Here is a 16,602-nt window from a genome sequence, read left to right on the forward strand (position 1 = left end):
ATGTGGGAACCTCAACGTCTCACAACCCTTTGGGTCTTCACGGCCTGTTACAGAGATAGCTTTACCTTTTTTTTATAAAACTGAAAGAAAATAATATGTGTAATAGTAATAATACACGCATACCACTGAAATCAAATTTTGTAACGATATAAAGAGCAATCACGTTAACAGTCCCACCTCACTCATCTCTGGTAACATAATCATGTGGGACCAGTGAACAGTGAGATGAATGAAGGACCAGACTGAAACACATAGAAGCTATTTCTCTTATTCTTCAGCACAGAGATAAGAATCCGTGATATCCTTCGGAGCAATATGTATAGATATTCTGTGATGGGACCTCTGTTCTGGGGCTTGTGTTGAGCGAAATCGTTAAACATCTGAACTGAAACCTGTCAACTCTGATTTTATCAGCCTCTATTATGCTCTGATTCATGATAAATAATCAACTTGTGTAGATGCGTGTAGGTTTATGTATATCGTTATCAGCTTCATACAAAATCTTTTCAAATATTCTCTCAAGGTTAAATCCAAATGTACACGCAACTGTTGTAAATCATGAGTGTGGATTTCAACATAACTGATCAGATACCGATAAGATGCTTTGCATTCATCAGATAATGCAAGAAAATATGAGTACCGTGAGACAGTACATAAGCTATTCATTGACTTGAAGGAAGTTCATCACTATTTTGCGAGAAAATGATTGTGCAGTATTCTCATTGAGTTTGTTAGTCAAGAAAGAAGATAGTAAAAGTGTGTTTAAATGAAACATACAGAAAATCCGCGTAGGTAAACAGTGTATTATACGTTTCCTACTCATAACTGTCTGAAACAAAGAGACGTTTTATGCTGTTGCTTTTGAACTTCGTTTAAGAACACATCATTAGGAAAGGACGAAAATACGAGGAACCGAAACAGAATGGGACATGACATTTAGTCTGTGCTGGTGAGCAGCTATTTCCCTCTTTATTATCTTAGAAAGGGGAGGACGCTGAGTAGACATGGTTCATCGGTTATGGTAATTTATGGGGGGAATAACAAACTTCTCCTAAAGAACAAGTAATTCTCTAAAGAACTAATAGCCTCCTGTCCTTTGATACGACGCGGACCGCATAGAAAACGATATATCCAACAATTCTTCATTTGTTGCGTATGTACTCGTTTCCGCAGTTAACTTTTTACCGAGCTGTTGCCTAGCAACGACAGCTAGATACAAATACAGAAAGGAATTTATTAAGTATGTCGCTGGTATGGTCTCAGGCGCCGTGGTATATACATTCCAAGTTCCATAAAGACTGATTCAGGCATTCAAATGTTGGAAGAGGGGGTGGGATATACAGACAACATGGAGATCACATAATCTCAGTTCTATTCTTCTCAAGATAAGGAATGTAGGCTGAAAACACAGAGACTCTAACAGAGTCTAGTAAGGAGTTTGACGAGGAAGTTAACGCAGAGAATACTGAGTGTATGTTGATGTCTCCTTAGCAGAATACACGAACATACCATAGCATAAAGGTACATGTTGGGTTTGTTTGAAAGTGTGACAAAGGTCTCATATTTAGGAACAACAGTAACAGATCAGAAAACGAATGAATCAAGAGTCTTGAGTTCAAATTCATTCTTTTTGCCACATACTATCTAAAAACAAAAATATTAAATTACAATTTTGCGTGTTATTTGTACGGGTGTGGAACTTGGTTTCTCATATTAAGGGAAGATGACATGTGAGAACAGGATGATGAAGAGAATAAAGAGGAAGTAACAAGATCTATGAGAGGAACATCTTCACCTGCACTCCTCGCCAAATATAATTCTAAATATCATATCGAGAAGGACAGTATGGCCAGTGTATGTACGCAAACGGAATTTGGTAGGAAATTCTGAAGGATAGAAACAACTGGGAAGACCTAGTTGAAGATGGAATTATAATACTGAAATGGATTCATGTGACTCAGGATATGGACTAGTGAAGAAACCTTTGTGGGCACGGCCGTGAACCTTGTGGTTCCACAGAATGTTGGAAAATTGTTGTGTATCTGGACTTGCCAAGGACTCACTTTGAAGAAGTTAATGGACCTATGCTTATATACTCATGAGGCTACAATTACAATTTCAACTTACCATGGCGGTATGAGGATTAGCGTATTCTGGGATTTGACATCTTGTATTTTGGTATCTGGCAACCAACGTTTCGGAGGAACATGCTTCCTCCATTCTCAGGGTAGAAGAGTGGTAAATATCTAGCAGCTTACTCACCGAAGAGGTCGGTCTAGAGGTAACGCTCTACACTTGTATTCCGAAGGCGCTCTATTCGAAACCCCTCAGTGCTCCAGGCAACTACCGCAAAAACACCTCGTTTAGGCCACGAATGCTTAATTTAAAATTCTTTCCACATCATCATGAATCACCCTACTATGCGATGCTATACAGTTCGATACTTAAATCGTTGTTTAATAACCACCCCCAAATAATACACGATGTTACATAGCACAAGACTGTAATGTTCACAGTCACAGCCGTCAGCACCTGAAAGTTAACGAGAAAAGACATGGTCCATTTTGATCCGAAATCCGGAAAGACTATTTATACTTCAATCGTGCTTCGTCTCTCAGACGAGAGGAGTGGCCTGTAATGGAACACAGACTCTTTCCGTAATGAGCAAGGCAACAACACAAAGTATCCGTTGCAATGTGATGTACGCTTGGTGTAACGGCATTACATTGGACAGAGACATTACAAAGGAAAATACTATGCAGATTAGCAACATTTTAAAGCTGACGTGGGTTGCATATGTCGAGGAAAACATCAGTAAAGAGTTAACTAGAGAGAAGGACTTCACAGGCAAACATCAGTTACATGTTCTCAGGAGTATCAGTTACGGCACTCCTTATTTTCCATTTTCCTTAAAAAGACTAGGCGGAAGTAACTTCCTTATTACGAGAACTATATTCCGAGGCAGGGCGCTGTTTAGCCCGGTAGAACTTTACTGAAGTTTCTGAGGAAAGTAAAAGGTAAAAAAGTACGTTTGTTCCTGTGCTTAACTAATTAAGCACTACGCCATGAAGGCGTATGGGGATGTGACTGTATAGATCCACATTTTCTTGATCTCGGCACTAGCTGGAGGTGAGTAATTTGCTTCACGCCCCTGTTGCTTTACCCCCGGGGAAAGAGCCCCCGGTGTCCATTGGATAGGAAGCTAGGTGGGCCCCAGGGCTGGTCTGGACAACGTGGAAAAGAGAAAATTCTTGCCACTACCGGGACTCGAACTGCGACCCCTCAGTCGCTTTCTTGGTATATTAAAGTTTAAAAGTTTTTATTAAAAACTTTAATGTACCAAGAAAGCTGCTGTAATTGTGGAAAAGTTGTATTTCGTATATATTGTGCATTACAAACATTATATGCATACGTATTTTAACACTCAAAACACCCATTGTGATAGTATTTTCCCCCCAAAAAATTATCGATGTTCCCTCTGATGATGGTCTATAGGGACCGAAACATGTAAGGGTGTTAAGTTTTCAAGTAGTAAAAACTTCAATAGTCACACTGGAACGAGTTGTTTTGTCTTTGTAATTTGTTAGTGTGACGGACCAGAATGAAACAAATCAAATTAGTAAAAGTCTTTGAAAATTCAAAGAAAAATGCATAATGTCGATTGAACCGATTCAATTGGCTCTTACAGTTACACTTCATGGTTTAGCGATCCACCTGATGAGGACCGAGAGGGACCACAGTGCACTGGGAACATAACACCACCTAGCTACAAGTATGATTACTAACTGTTTCGTTTACGGCACGTTATAATGCAAACGCGTGAACTGCACACAGACAGAGAGCAACTTACATGTGACATTTAGAGTACAGAGAGAAAGGAACTCTGAATTGTTCTTATTTTCGTTCAATTCAGTTTATAAATCCAAACGTATGTGACATGACGCGCGGCAGTGACGTGAGGTCGCATACTGATAAGTCTTGTAAATACCAAACAGATCGCTTTATGAATTAAACAGTAGACTCTGGGGTATGTCTGTCAGTCACTTTTGAATCATTACATCTGTTTCCTTTTATTTACTGACTTGTAGTTCTTTATGCAAAGAGATGTCATGTTAACATGGGTTTATCAGAATATGATTCGACTACAATGTATTAATCTTCGGGTCCCTACATATTTTAGAGCTTATAAAGCTTCAATATAGAATTATCGAGCAGTGTATTTACACCATGGGCACTATGATACCGTGTTATCACTTTTCGAAGGACCGTATTGTCTCCATCTTCAAGAGAAAATGAACCGTACACGTGTATGAACTGCGTGGCCTGTAGTCCGCAAGCAAACTATACCGACCGAGCAACCGCCGCTTGTCGGCTAAGTTAGTGTCAACTTCAGGCTGCTCCATAGCCCAAGCGGTTAGTCGCTAGCTTCTCACCGTGGCGGCCCGGGTTTGATCCCGAGTCTGGTAAAGTGGGATTTGTGGTGGACAAAGTGGAGCTAGGGCAGGTTTTCTCCGAGTACTTCGGTTTCCCCTGTCAATCTTCATTCAACCAACTGCTCCACAATCACCCTCTCCTATCATCTGGGGTTGGTACAATAGGCCAGAAGTGGCCGCAGTACAAGAGACTTAGTCCCAGCCCACTAGCAATAATATAAAAAATAGTGTAAATTTTGCGGATAGTGTGTGTCACGTGGTCAGCGCAACAGATCCCCACGGCCGTTAATCTTGGTTTTCTAGACCGGAAAATGAACCGTATATGGTTGCCTATCAACCAAACAGCGGTGGGCATAGATCGATTTATGTAGTATATAGAAGTATCAAATGAAAATTACAGTCACAGATGAATTAAGAACAATTTATATTCTGGGAACACCTCGTACCATCCACTTCAGAGATTTCATCTTCTCGCCTCCTGTCTAGAAACGGAAGCACAGAAATAAAAGCTACACAACAAGAGATGATTTTCAGCTGTTGTTTCATTCGGGTGTGATACTAAACGTCTGCCGTTAAGGGAAGTGCACTACGTTCTCCTTTAACGACGCCGATATGCAGATCCATTTTTGCCTTAAGAAATAATGAGGTGCCTCAACTTTCCTTCAGCCCCACAGCAAGCACCGTATTGTAGACAATACGTGTATGAACGCGGTTCTATATACTTGTATATTCCACTTCGGCCTGTTTACTAACCCTGGGTTCAACAACAACGTAATCAGCAGTCAATAAGACGTTTGTGTGGAGCCTTTGTATGAAAATAGTATCAACGTTATAACGAAACAACGTAAAACGAAGACTTTTTTTATTGCTAGTGGGGTGGGACTATTTTTTTATTGGTAATGGGGTGGGACTAAGTCCCTTGTACTGCGGCCACTTCTGGCCTATTGTACAAGCACCAGATAATAGATGAAGGTGATTGTGGAGCAATTGGTGGAATGAAAATTGGCAGAGGAAACCGAAGTACTAGGAGAAAACCTGCCCCAGCGTCACTTTGTCCACCACAAATCCAACTTGACCAGACCCGGGATCTAAGCCGGGCCGCCGCGGTGAGAAGCCAGCGACTAACCGCTTGAGCTATGGCGCGGCCTATACGAGGACTTACTGTGGGTGTTTGAGAACAGGACGGTGAGGAGAGTTTCCCGACGTCGGGAGGAGGAAGTAACTAAGGGGTAGAGGAAACTGCATAATAAGGAGCGTCATGCTTCGTACTGTTCACCGAAACTTGGTACAGCGATCAACACAGGAGGATGAAATGGATGGGCCACACAGCGCACACATGGAACATGGAAAATGTGCATAATGTTTTAGCTGAGGTATCTGACGTGTGAAAACTACCTGGGAGACCTTACTTTAGCTAGGAGGATACTAATATGGATATAAAAGTAATAAAGACTTATATTTTCTGGGATATGACGCCGTCTAGTCCGCTGAAAGTAAGAGTAAGCCAAGCAGTGTTTGCTGCATGTTCAATGTTATCTTTTTTTCTCATCTTACTCTCCAGCCTTGAAGATGGCGGTGAAATGTTCCTCCGAAGTGTCTATTGAATTTCAAGAACTATATGGCATTATAAGGTAAAGGTAAAGTTGTTCCTGTGCTTAACTAATTAAGCACTACGCCATGAAGACGTAAGGGGGAGTGGATGTATAGATCCACATTTTCTTGACCTCGGCACTAGGTGGAGGTGAGTGGTCAGCTTCACACTCCTGCCGCTTTACCCCCCCGGGGGAAAGAGCCCCTAGTACCCATTGGATAGGAGGGTGGACCCTAGAGCCAGTGTGGACGATATGGAGAAGAGAAAATTCTGACCCTACACTTTGTTAGCAGGTTATGGCCCATTCCAGCATGATCCTTTTTTTAATAGTATCCTCTCACTTACGCTTATTTTATATATATATATATACCTTTATCCGGAGGTTTCTCGACCAAAATTTAGATGCCCATATCATGTTCTCCCGGTGATTACCCAAATAACACCATTTGTTGAGAAGTTCATATTACGAAGTTCTTCAATTTGCAATTCTTTCAAGACTCTTGTCACTTCTTCCTTCTTACATTTAAATACCGGAAGTAGTAAGCCACGTTACTAATTCTGAGAGGGTCTCAAATATATGTTCGTGTTTGTAAATCTGTCTGCGTATCCCCTCTCATTTTAAGGTTTACGCGATAACATTGCTGTTCCCACCTCTGTATTTTTAGGCAACAGGCCGTTGCTACTTACTGTTATATAATATCACCATTTAGTTTTTTATTCGGCCCGTGTCACATCAAAGGAAAATAGGCAATTAGTTCTTCACAGAACTTCCTGTTACACAATCACATCTGCATCAATTTACAACACCGGAATTGTTTCGCCACGCGCCATATGTAACTAATTGGTACACTCCAACACTCGCAGTCTGATGTGGGATTCCCCCATCTTCAGTTGCCTTCCCTCTCTTTTAATGTCACGGAGAGAGACTTTACGATAACAAGAGATTAACGGCGACTTCTTATAGATACTTTATCATCATTTTCTAACGCCCATCACACTGTCTCTTGTTTCAGAAAATACAGTATAAAACAGTGGCAAGGTTCTGCACGGTACTTACTGTCTTTCACTGAAGAGAAGGCGAGGCAAGTAATGAATAGAAATGGTGGACCCTTGTCAACCCACCTGCTCATTTAAAGATACATTAACTTTGAGAACGGTAACGGATGTCCGAAAATCGAGCCGATGTTTTTAGCTTGCACGTTACGCGTGGGAGGGCCTTTTGGTTAAACTGCTTCACTTTCTCTACTTCGGAGGACATCGGGAAGTTGCAATTTCATTTTAGTTCTTACAGTTTACTAACCATATTTTAGAAGGAAAGATAAACTGTCTGCATTAATCATATCCTTGTGCATAACCTCTGCAATATCAGGGAGCTTGGTGCTACAATCTCGCTACCAGAGACATTCAGTTTCCTGGCCGCCAGTCACTTCTCACACACTAGAACCCACCCCCTTGTCTGAAATATTTCTTCCGCGTATTCAAGGTTACTCTTGGCTTTGTTCGAAGTTACGTGACACTTACTTTAATTTTGACTAAGTTATGAGAAAACAGATCGGTTTCTAACTGGTTGAAAGGGAGGCTGGATTTATCGTTTCCTGCGATTGTATTTTTGCTTTCGCTGGCCCTGCAGACTGATTGGTTGACAATGCAGAAGTTGCCAAGTCCATCAAGTTGGTTTTGTGTGTGTGTGTGACAAACATCACAATGACATATTTCATATTACCTTCACACTGTTCATATAATTTTGTATTTATCAGAATACTAATCAGATTTAATTCCACCTGAAATCAAAGCGAAATATACTTAAATGAATTCTCCGTTTTGCAAATAAAGAATAGAAGTGATTAGTTTTTGCAATAGGAATAATAAAAAATTTGTACAAGAAACTGCATCGTTGAAACTAAATAATATCATGTTCATGGAAAATTGGATGCACTTAAACATACTGTTCAGTGACGTTCCTTCTGTGTTTTGTAAGAGCTCGAAATTTCAGAACAGGTCTTAACATAATAACCAGCTGACTTTGTTACAATAACTGCCCCATATTTCTTTAAAACATATCTGACTTACGTCATAATTCCTCAGAGATTTAACTCTCAAGAGACGCATATTTTAATGTGTCCCTTTCTGAACAGCTAATATAATTATAATAAAAAATTCATTATCCCCTTGAGGCGAAGAGACAAAATTGAGAGTGAATACCCAGCCGACATTCTGGTAGTCTTTTTCGTACATGAAAGTTATCCAGGACCTGAGAACTGCTCATTAATCTGGGTATCCAAGGAAAGAATTTGTTATTTCACGTCACGTATAAAGTGTTGTAACCGCTGTATTCTAAAGCACAAGAGACCACTTTAGGTCGCCGTGCAAGGGCGAGAAGGCCCACCTCTTATACATTCATTCATAACCACTGTGTATTCAAGCGTTACGGAATTCTGACTTTTTTTTATTGTTAGTGGGGTGGGACTAAGTCCCTTGTACTGCGGCCCCAGATGATAGGTGAGGGTGATTGTGGAGCAATTGGTGGAATTAAGATTGGCAGGGGAAACCGAAGTACTCGGAGAAAACCTGCCCCAGCGCCACTTTGTCCACCACAAATCCCACTTCACCAGACCCAGGATGGAACCCGGGCCGCCGCGGTGGGAAACCAGGGACTAATCGCTTGAGCTATGGCGCGGCCCAATTCTGACGTTAACGATTAACTGCGAGATGCACAACTTCGAAAGGCGTTCTTCTAAATAAGGTTAACATTTCAGTTCGTACCTCACAGGAAACACGCTGCGTTTGCTTTAATGCAGTTTAGTAAGGGTGCCGTTATCTATTGTGAGAATCATATGAAACACACAGGCTCAAATCCTGTGGAATAAATGGCGATTTACTTCCTGTTAAAGGAGCGGTGCGTTAGCCACAGTACTTTAAAGGGTCGAATATACACACCCTCCTTCGCGTGAAGAGTTTAAAATGTAGTGACGACTATGCATAGTTGGTTGAGGAGATTCGAATCTTTTCCTTCTTTGTAATTGCAAGAGTGAGGTATAAGTTACTAATTTAAACACTATTCCTTTTCTTTTAACTCGTACCTACTGTGAAGTGTAATGTGATAATGACAGAAAGAAACCATATTCTTGACTAGAAACTGATTCATCTGCATCTACAGTTTACTGTACAGCATAATGAACGCAGTTTGCGGCGCTCCATGACGCGACTTAATTGAAATTGGATGCTGTTTCCAACAGAGCAACTGATCAGGAAGAGCTAACTGTATTATTGAATCTTTTATATGACTGAAGACAGAAAACCCTTGTATGTAATAAACACTCAAAGCGCGTCGAAGACATAATCATTACTTTTTGATCTTAAATTTCTTTTAGTTAGAACACCCTTTGTTTAAAATAGCTGTGTATTCATTTCACTTTGTACTACGCCTTTGTTTCTGATAATTACAATTTTTTATGAAGCTAAAGTTAGTTCTTGTAAGCAGAGTTGAAGGCGTCACAATTTTACGCAGTTCTACCTGACAAAGGAAAGGCGAGGCGGGTTTCATTCATATACCTTTAGGTACAATACGCCAATATTTATGGAGAGTAGGAAGTAACCTCAAAACTTCGACACTAATACACACCGACCTGGTTTTGAACAAGACACCGCTGGAATAATAAACCCCTTTTCTATTTCCAACGCCTTTTCGAAATGCAATGAAGATGCAGGGAGAATGGGGGAGGGGTGAGATTTATTATGTATTCTTGCACACACAGCACGAAGTTGTTTCTATGTGACACTTCAGAGCCTGACGGGAGTGGCTGAAAAGAATACCGCCCAGTACGGTAGACGTTTACAGACGATTCGGAGGAGCTTACTGCCTCCATCTTCGTGGTATACAAATCCGTGAGCGAGGAACCAGCGTGAGCCGGTGTCTGCAGACTGAGTGTCAGTCAAGAAACACCCAGCTATATAAGAACATGAAGGGAAGGGAGAGGGGCACATAGGAAATCAAAAGAGAAGGGAGGGGAAGGGTCTGTGCAGATGGGGCCAGCAGGTAGCAGGCAAGAGCAGCTGGATCGTGTTTGTTTCTAACTTGTTCGTCTTATTCTTCCATCGCTCAGATACAGGCATTACATTCCTCCGAAACGTCGGTAAACCAAAAATTATTAATGTTTCATTTATATACGTATTTGTTTCTTGTTGATTCATTTAATGACGCTCTCGGTGGGGCGTCGAATCGTAGGATTATTAGTAATAAATTTGAAAGGTTGTGCAAGGAAGCGGTTCTGTCCTAATTTAAGGCAATTTGCCGGTGCTCAGAGAGAAAAACGGCAGAAGACCTTATACAGGATAGCTCATCTAGGGTTGAAACAAGAGACCTCAAGAATATGGCGCCTCATTCCATTACAAGTCGGTGAATATGAAGATCAATAACTTCTGGATCACGACGCGTGTGGGTTGTTAGGTAGGAATGAACGAATGAATGTATAAGGGGTGGGCCTTCTCGGCCCTTGCACCGCGACCTACAGTGGTCTATTGTGCTTCCCCTTTTGATTATCCCCTCAGTAATCCCGCACTTCATTCGAAGCGCAAGAATTTTGTACGTGGGGGCGTCGAAATAGTCACTTGGTTCCATAAAATATTGACCCAAGTGACCTAATCTTAAATAAGCTAAGGCCTCACATTCACACAGGATATGTGTGGCTGTTTCATTTTCTTCTTGACACCTCTCACAATTGGGACTGTCACTTAGTCCCAGTTTGAACAGGTGTCCTTTGAGGTGACAAGTCCTGTAAGTAGTCCCACCACCCATCGTAGCTTCAACAGTTCCTTCGCTCTTTTAGCAGAGGGTCCTCGTATGAGTCCCTTTGCTTGCCTGAATCCAGTCAAGGATCCCCAGTATTTCTTGTGCTTTATGTTTGTCCAGTCCCTGATTGCCTGTCTGGCAACTCCTATAGAGATGCCACAGGCTGATTCAGGTCCTATGAACGGATGTTCAGCTCCAATCATAGCCAACTGATCTGCTGTTTCGTTTCCAGCAATAACCTCATGCCCCGGCACCCATATCGGTTGTACCCTGTAATAGGCATGAAGGTTACAATCCTTTCCGAGGAACGCGCAACTCCATCTTCCGAGGTCTCTCCGAAACGCTGTTAAATACCTAACAGACCACAAGGTGTTATAGCACTACAAAAAAAAAAAAACACTCCATGATTTTAGTTCGCAAGCGAGCTATACCGACAGAGCGACCGCCGCTTGTCGGCGAAGTTTAGTGTCAACTTTTGCGGATAGAGGGTGTCGCGTGGTCAGCGCAACGAATCGCCACTGCTGTTAATTTCGGTGTTCTAGACCGGAGCCGCTATTTCCTTGAAACAGCTCCTGAATTATCATCACGAGGCTGAGTTGACCCCATTCCAGACCCAATACTTCTCAGAAAAAATCTGGTACCTTCGGGAATCGTACCCGGACCTCTGGATCTGTAGCCAGCAACGCTGACCACTATACCACAGAGGCGGTTTATAGCACTACAAAACCACATCTAAATTTTAAGAATGTGTTTTAGAAGCAGCGCATACAAAGTTTAAAATCTGGTACGAACCTGAGTAACTTGGAAGTTTGGAAAGCGTTACAACAGTTCTTAAGAAAGAAAAAACAACGATTCATTGCTGGGTTACTCATAATGTTTTCTTGATTGGTAGTTGGGGGCTTGATATGACGCAAAGGAAATGCCCACAAAACTCCTTACAAACTTTAAGATATAATAAACCTTCTAAGGAATATTTTCACTACGAACTTATAAATTTCCCGACACACTAGTAACCGATCTCCAGTGTACACATTTCATACGTCCCATATAGAACACATGACAAGGAAACGGAAATGTGGTTTTCCTTTGACACAGAATGCTGTGTTCATGAAGACTGCAGAATTCCCATGTCAATATATGCACTTTATTTATGAAGATTATCTGCCAACTATAAGAGGAAATAGGGGCTTCTTTCGAGACCAATTTTACCTCGCTGTATCCTTTGCTATGGAAATTTCTTTTTATAAATTCCGAGACCATTACGAGCATTCGTAATTTCAAAACAAACGTCGCGATTATGACCGAGCCATAGCTCAAGCGGTTAGTCGCTGGCTTCCCAACGCGGTAGCCCGGGTTCGATCCCGGATCTGGTCAAGTGGGATTTGTGGTGGACAAAGTGGCGTTAGGGCAGGTTTTTTCCGAGTACTTCGGTGTCCCCTGCCAATCTTCATTCCACCAATTGCTCCACAATCACCCTCACCTATCATCTGGGGCTGGTACAATAGGCCAGTAGTGGCTGCAGTACAGTGGACTTAGTCCCACCCCACTAGTAATAAAAAAATGGTCGCGATTCGGTAGCACCCTTTCCTCCTTCGTATTCGGAAGGTCTCGTGCTCGTATCTCAGGTATTCTGACCAAGCTGTACGTGGCGTTTCCTCAGTTCCTACAAAAAATGACATCATGCGTCTTAAATGGGCCAAGTACTCTTCGTTCGGCACCATTTAAAATGCATTATTTAATAGAAATTTGACGTTATAGAAAATGAACAAATGAAACCAAACCAAAAATAAATTTAGAATTTGTACCTCACGGAGACAACTTTAATGATGAAGAAAGCAGTCTTCTGGGATTTGGCATCGTGTATATGTGGTGTTAACCGACGTTTCGGAGGAACGTATCGCCTCCATCTTCAGGATAGAAGAAAAAATATATAAGAAATCTGCAAGCAAAGAGACCGTGAGAACCGGTNCTATGATCTTGAGAACTAAGGAAGAATATGCACCTACAGCAATACAATTCTGCACACATGTAGTAGAACGTTAAATATATACTGAATTCTCTTACCCGGATATATTTGCAAATACATTTCCATGTTTCTTTTACGGCCATTTGAAAACGGTGAAGAGTTTTATCTTCTGTATAATGTTGTATTGTTCGTTGGAAGTCAACCGACGTTTCGAATAAACATGCTTGCTTGCTTCCTGCTTCGCGTTGGTTTATTCTTCTACCGAAAGATAGAAGCAACATATTCGTCTGAAACGTCGGTTGACTTTCAACGGAGTATACGATGTCATATCTTAGAAGATAGAACTCTTCATAACTACCGCTGTGAGAGGCTCAGAGCTAGTATCTGAAAAGGTTCTTCCAGAAATATAATTATTAAAATTATTCCTACAACTAAGCCACTGTAAAGAAAACGCCAACATGTGCATAGAGCATCCAACTACGTTGGTTCCAAATTTCGTACTGGAGAATGTTAGTTCTGTGATGGCTCAGAAAAAATTCATCTAAAGTCAATAAAAGTAACTTTGTAAAGGTGTGATTTTCAACGTTCCTGTATGTATGTTGGATATGGAGTCTTCCTGGTTGTAACGTCGTACAGTTTGGAGACAACCGGGCGTTTCGGAGGAATATAGCGCCTCCATTTCATCGTAGAAGAGTAAGCTAAGGAAGGAATTAGAGGAAGCAGGCGGCAAGCTCAGCCGTTCCTCCGAAACGTTGGTCTTTCCCCGATCTACATGTTTTTACAACCCAGAAAACCGCACTCCCCTTAAGCGTAACATTGCATGAGCATCTAAAGGCATTCTTTTCTTGAAGAATATTTTCTTCTGAAAAGTGACGCCTTATTTTTTTTTCCCCTTCGCACCACAGCTCCAGTGGGCCTAGGCCTACCTCCATGAACTTCTCCGTTCACTTCGGTTTTTCTAGATCTTACACATTCGGTAGGACTCCTTGGGCGGGTGATCAGCTCGTCGCAAGGCCTGTACCAGTACACAAACACAGAAAAACGCACACACACAAACAAAACATCCATGTCCTGAGTGGTATTCTAACGCACGATCCCGGTTTCCAAGCGAGAGAAGACAGTACATGCCTTAGACCGCTCGGCTACCGTGACCGGCAGTGACGCCTTATAGTCTGGTAGAATTTTACCGACATTCGGAGAAATGTAGTGCCTCCAAAATATAGGTAAACGTCTATCAGACTATGAGGCGTCATATTAAAATGACAGTATTCTTCATAGTTACCGCCTCAAATTTCACTCGTTTCTTATTGTCCTAAAATGTGATGTTTCGTCATTTAGGCCTCTTTTTCATAACGTCCGAGTTCTGTACATGTCTATTGTCGAGTGACAAGATCCTAAGGAACGGGGCAGTGGAAATGTTGTATAGAAATAATAAACGCCAATTCTAAACTATTTTTCCAGTGTTTATTTTTAAAAGTATAAGGAGAATTGGGGGTGTACAGCTCGAGATGGAACCACTGACCTCCGTATTACGAGGAACTTCTTGCCACCAGCGCGAAAAAAAGTTTAATTCCTTAATAAGAGTTAATATCCTTTACATAAAACTGCGTTTTCAAGTAGAGGATACAGCTTCTAAGATGGTAATTCAGCTCTCGGATATTTACACCTTGTGGAGAGAGAGGCAGCATACATCTCCGAAACGTCGGCAATACTGACCATACTAACACCGTGTAAATACGCAACAGTTGACTTAACGTAGTCAGTTAAGGTCCGTGAGAGCCTAAGGGCGACCGCACACCAACTGCGTCAAGACAAGCATCAAAACATAAGACAAAAGACGCAGTCTTGCTTCATTCGTGATTCATCAGCATGAAATCGACGTCAGCATCATGACTCAGACCGGTGTGCGGCGGTTTTCATAATCTCATTCGTGGGGCCTACCTAATGGTATCATATACCAATTCCTCTCTGATGAGGAAAGCACAGAATTACACACCAAGTGTGTACGAGTATTTTGTACTAAAATAGTAACTTTTCTTGATTTTAAAACGAACACTTCACGCAGAATTTAGAACCGTTCTCAATTAATCTACCTGTACAGAGCTTTGCTTTTGTTTTACTTTTTCGTAATTGTGAATACCGCGTCTCGAAAATATTTACATGTAATTATATTGCATAATTATGACTTTTCACTAATTCAGCCTATTCTATCCTTTTGTTAGCCCAAATTAGTGAGAATCTCTTTTATTTTTAGGTAAATTATGAAACGCCATACCCTTTGTCCGATGAGGTAACACAGCACAAAGTCTATGACGTTACTGGAAGTTATAATGCTATTCCCTTTCCTACCTTACTATCGGTTTTTGTAATAACGTACACATGGATGGGTTACGTATATGCACTCCATATAATTAAAGTGAGGTTCTTCTTTTATAAAACCACAAGGTTCATTTAAATCTAATATAAAGCCAAATTTAATTTCAGCGGATCCTAATTTCATCAACACTGATGGGATCTCTCATTATTAGTCAACAACTACACACTCAAGGATGTTCAACATAGTCTATTTTAATCGATATCTCGAAAGAAATATTGACTTCTCGAGAAGAATGATTGACAAGAAGACGCGAAGAGAAATAATGTTTCCTGGTATGCGTTTTAATAAGACATAAGTTCGTTTTAGCCTAAACCATATCTACCGAAGTAATTAATTAGACACAAAAATACTAGATCTCTAATTTGAGCTGCCTTCGATTAATCAGTATCGTTTACTCATGGATTCAACCACAGAATATTCAATATGGACGACCATCTGTAATACAGAAACATGTCATTAATTAAATAACTGCAGGCAGACCATGAATGAGTAACTACAGTCTGCATCATGAACTAACACACAGCATGTCTTTGTTTTTTTCCTGGGAAGCATCACGTTTCAACACTTCTACGTTTACTTCTACAATAAACGTGTGAATATGTGAATTCTTGCATATATTTCCTAACTACTACTATAATTATTTCTTCTTCTACCTTCATCTGTATCTCATCAAGCCGGCTTTCATGAAAAGCAGATGTTTCTTATCGTATCTTTCAATTTCTCGCCTTCTATGGAACCCGAAGTTCATACCCGTATTCATAAGATGGTGCCACTGAACCCTACCCTGAATAACACGCTGTGTTCGAAGTAGCGACAATCCAGGCTCTCGTTAACGGGGTGTTCGGACTTAGTTTCTATTGGGTAATTTATTTCTTGTCAGAATACATTATCATAGTAACCTCCGACCTGTGGTTGAGAGAAGCTGAATAACTTTTCAGACCTGTCATTTTATTCAAAGTTCTCTTCAGTAATAAGTAAGTTGGCTTACCTCCTTTTGTAAGATGGAAAACACTGATTCTAGCAAGAAATATCGAAGTGTAGCGAGATACATGGATGCTGGCCCGGGAGCGGACAAGACCAGCAGGCCGCGTAGGAAAGTGCAATCTATTCGGAATAAGGAAGTCCTGCAGAACAGCCCTGACTATAAGGACATGGCTCAAGAAAAGGCAATGGATGATTTTCACCACAAAATCCAACATTACTTAGAGCAGTATGAGCCCATCAACCCTAAACAGGAACCCAATCTCCGATATATCAAGATCATGAATGAAGGTGAAACAATATCAGTTCGCCGTGTGGCAGGACAGCTTGAGGGTCGAATTCTGGCTTTCCTGTCAAACTTTAAACCTGCGCCAAAGACATTATATTTTTCTCGGCATGGAGAGAGTGAAAACAATGTATTGGGCCGAATTGGCGGTGACACAAATCTTTCGCCACGTGGGAGAA

At 41.2% G+C, this 16,602-nt stretch overlaps 2 protein-coding genes across 2 annotated transcripts in view; one reads left to right on the forward strand and one right to left on the reverse strand.

Annotated features, from left to right (window-relative positions):
- LOC111865274 (allatotropin-like) overlaps window positions 1-16,602 on the forward strand; it is a 143,147-nt gene that overhangs the window by 90,628 nt on the left and 35,917 nt on the right. The gene's annotated exons all lie outside the window — the stretch shown is intronic.
- Window positions 15,538-16,602, reverse strand: part of LOC117282386 — a 3,018-nt gene continuing 1,953 nt past the window's right edge. Inside the window, exon 3 of the mRNA XM_033751763.1 lies at window positions 15,538-15,591. Coding sequence (XP_033607654.1) covers window positions 15,538-15,591 — 54 coding nt within the window. The remainder of the gene's footprint in view (window positions 15,592-16,602) is intronic.

Source organism: Cryptotermes secundus, unplaced genomic scaffold (genome assembly GCF_002891405.2).
Source record: "Cryptotermes secundus unplaced genomic scaffold, Csec_1.0 scaffold2107, whole genome shotgun sequence".
In the NCBI taxonomy this organism is placed as follows: domain Eukaryota; kingdom Metazoa; phylum Arthropoda; class Insecta; order Blattodea; family Kalotermitidae; genus Cryptotermes; species Cryptotermes secundus.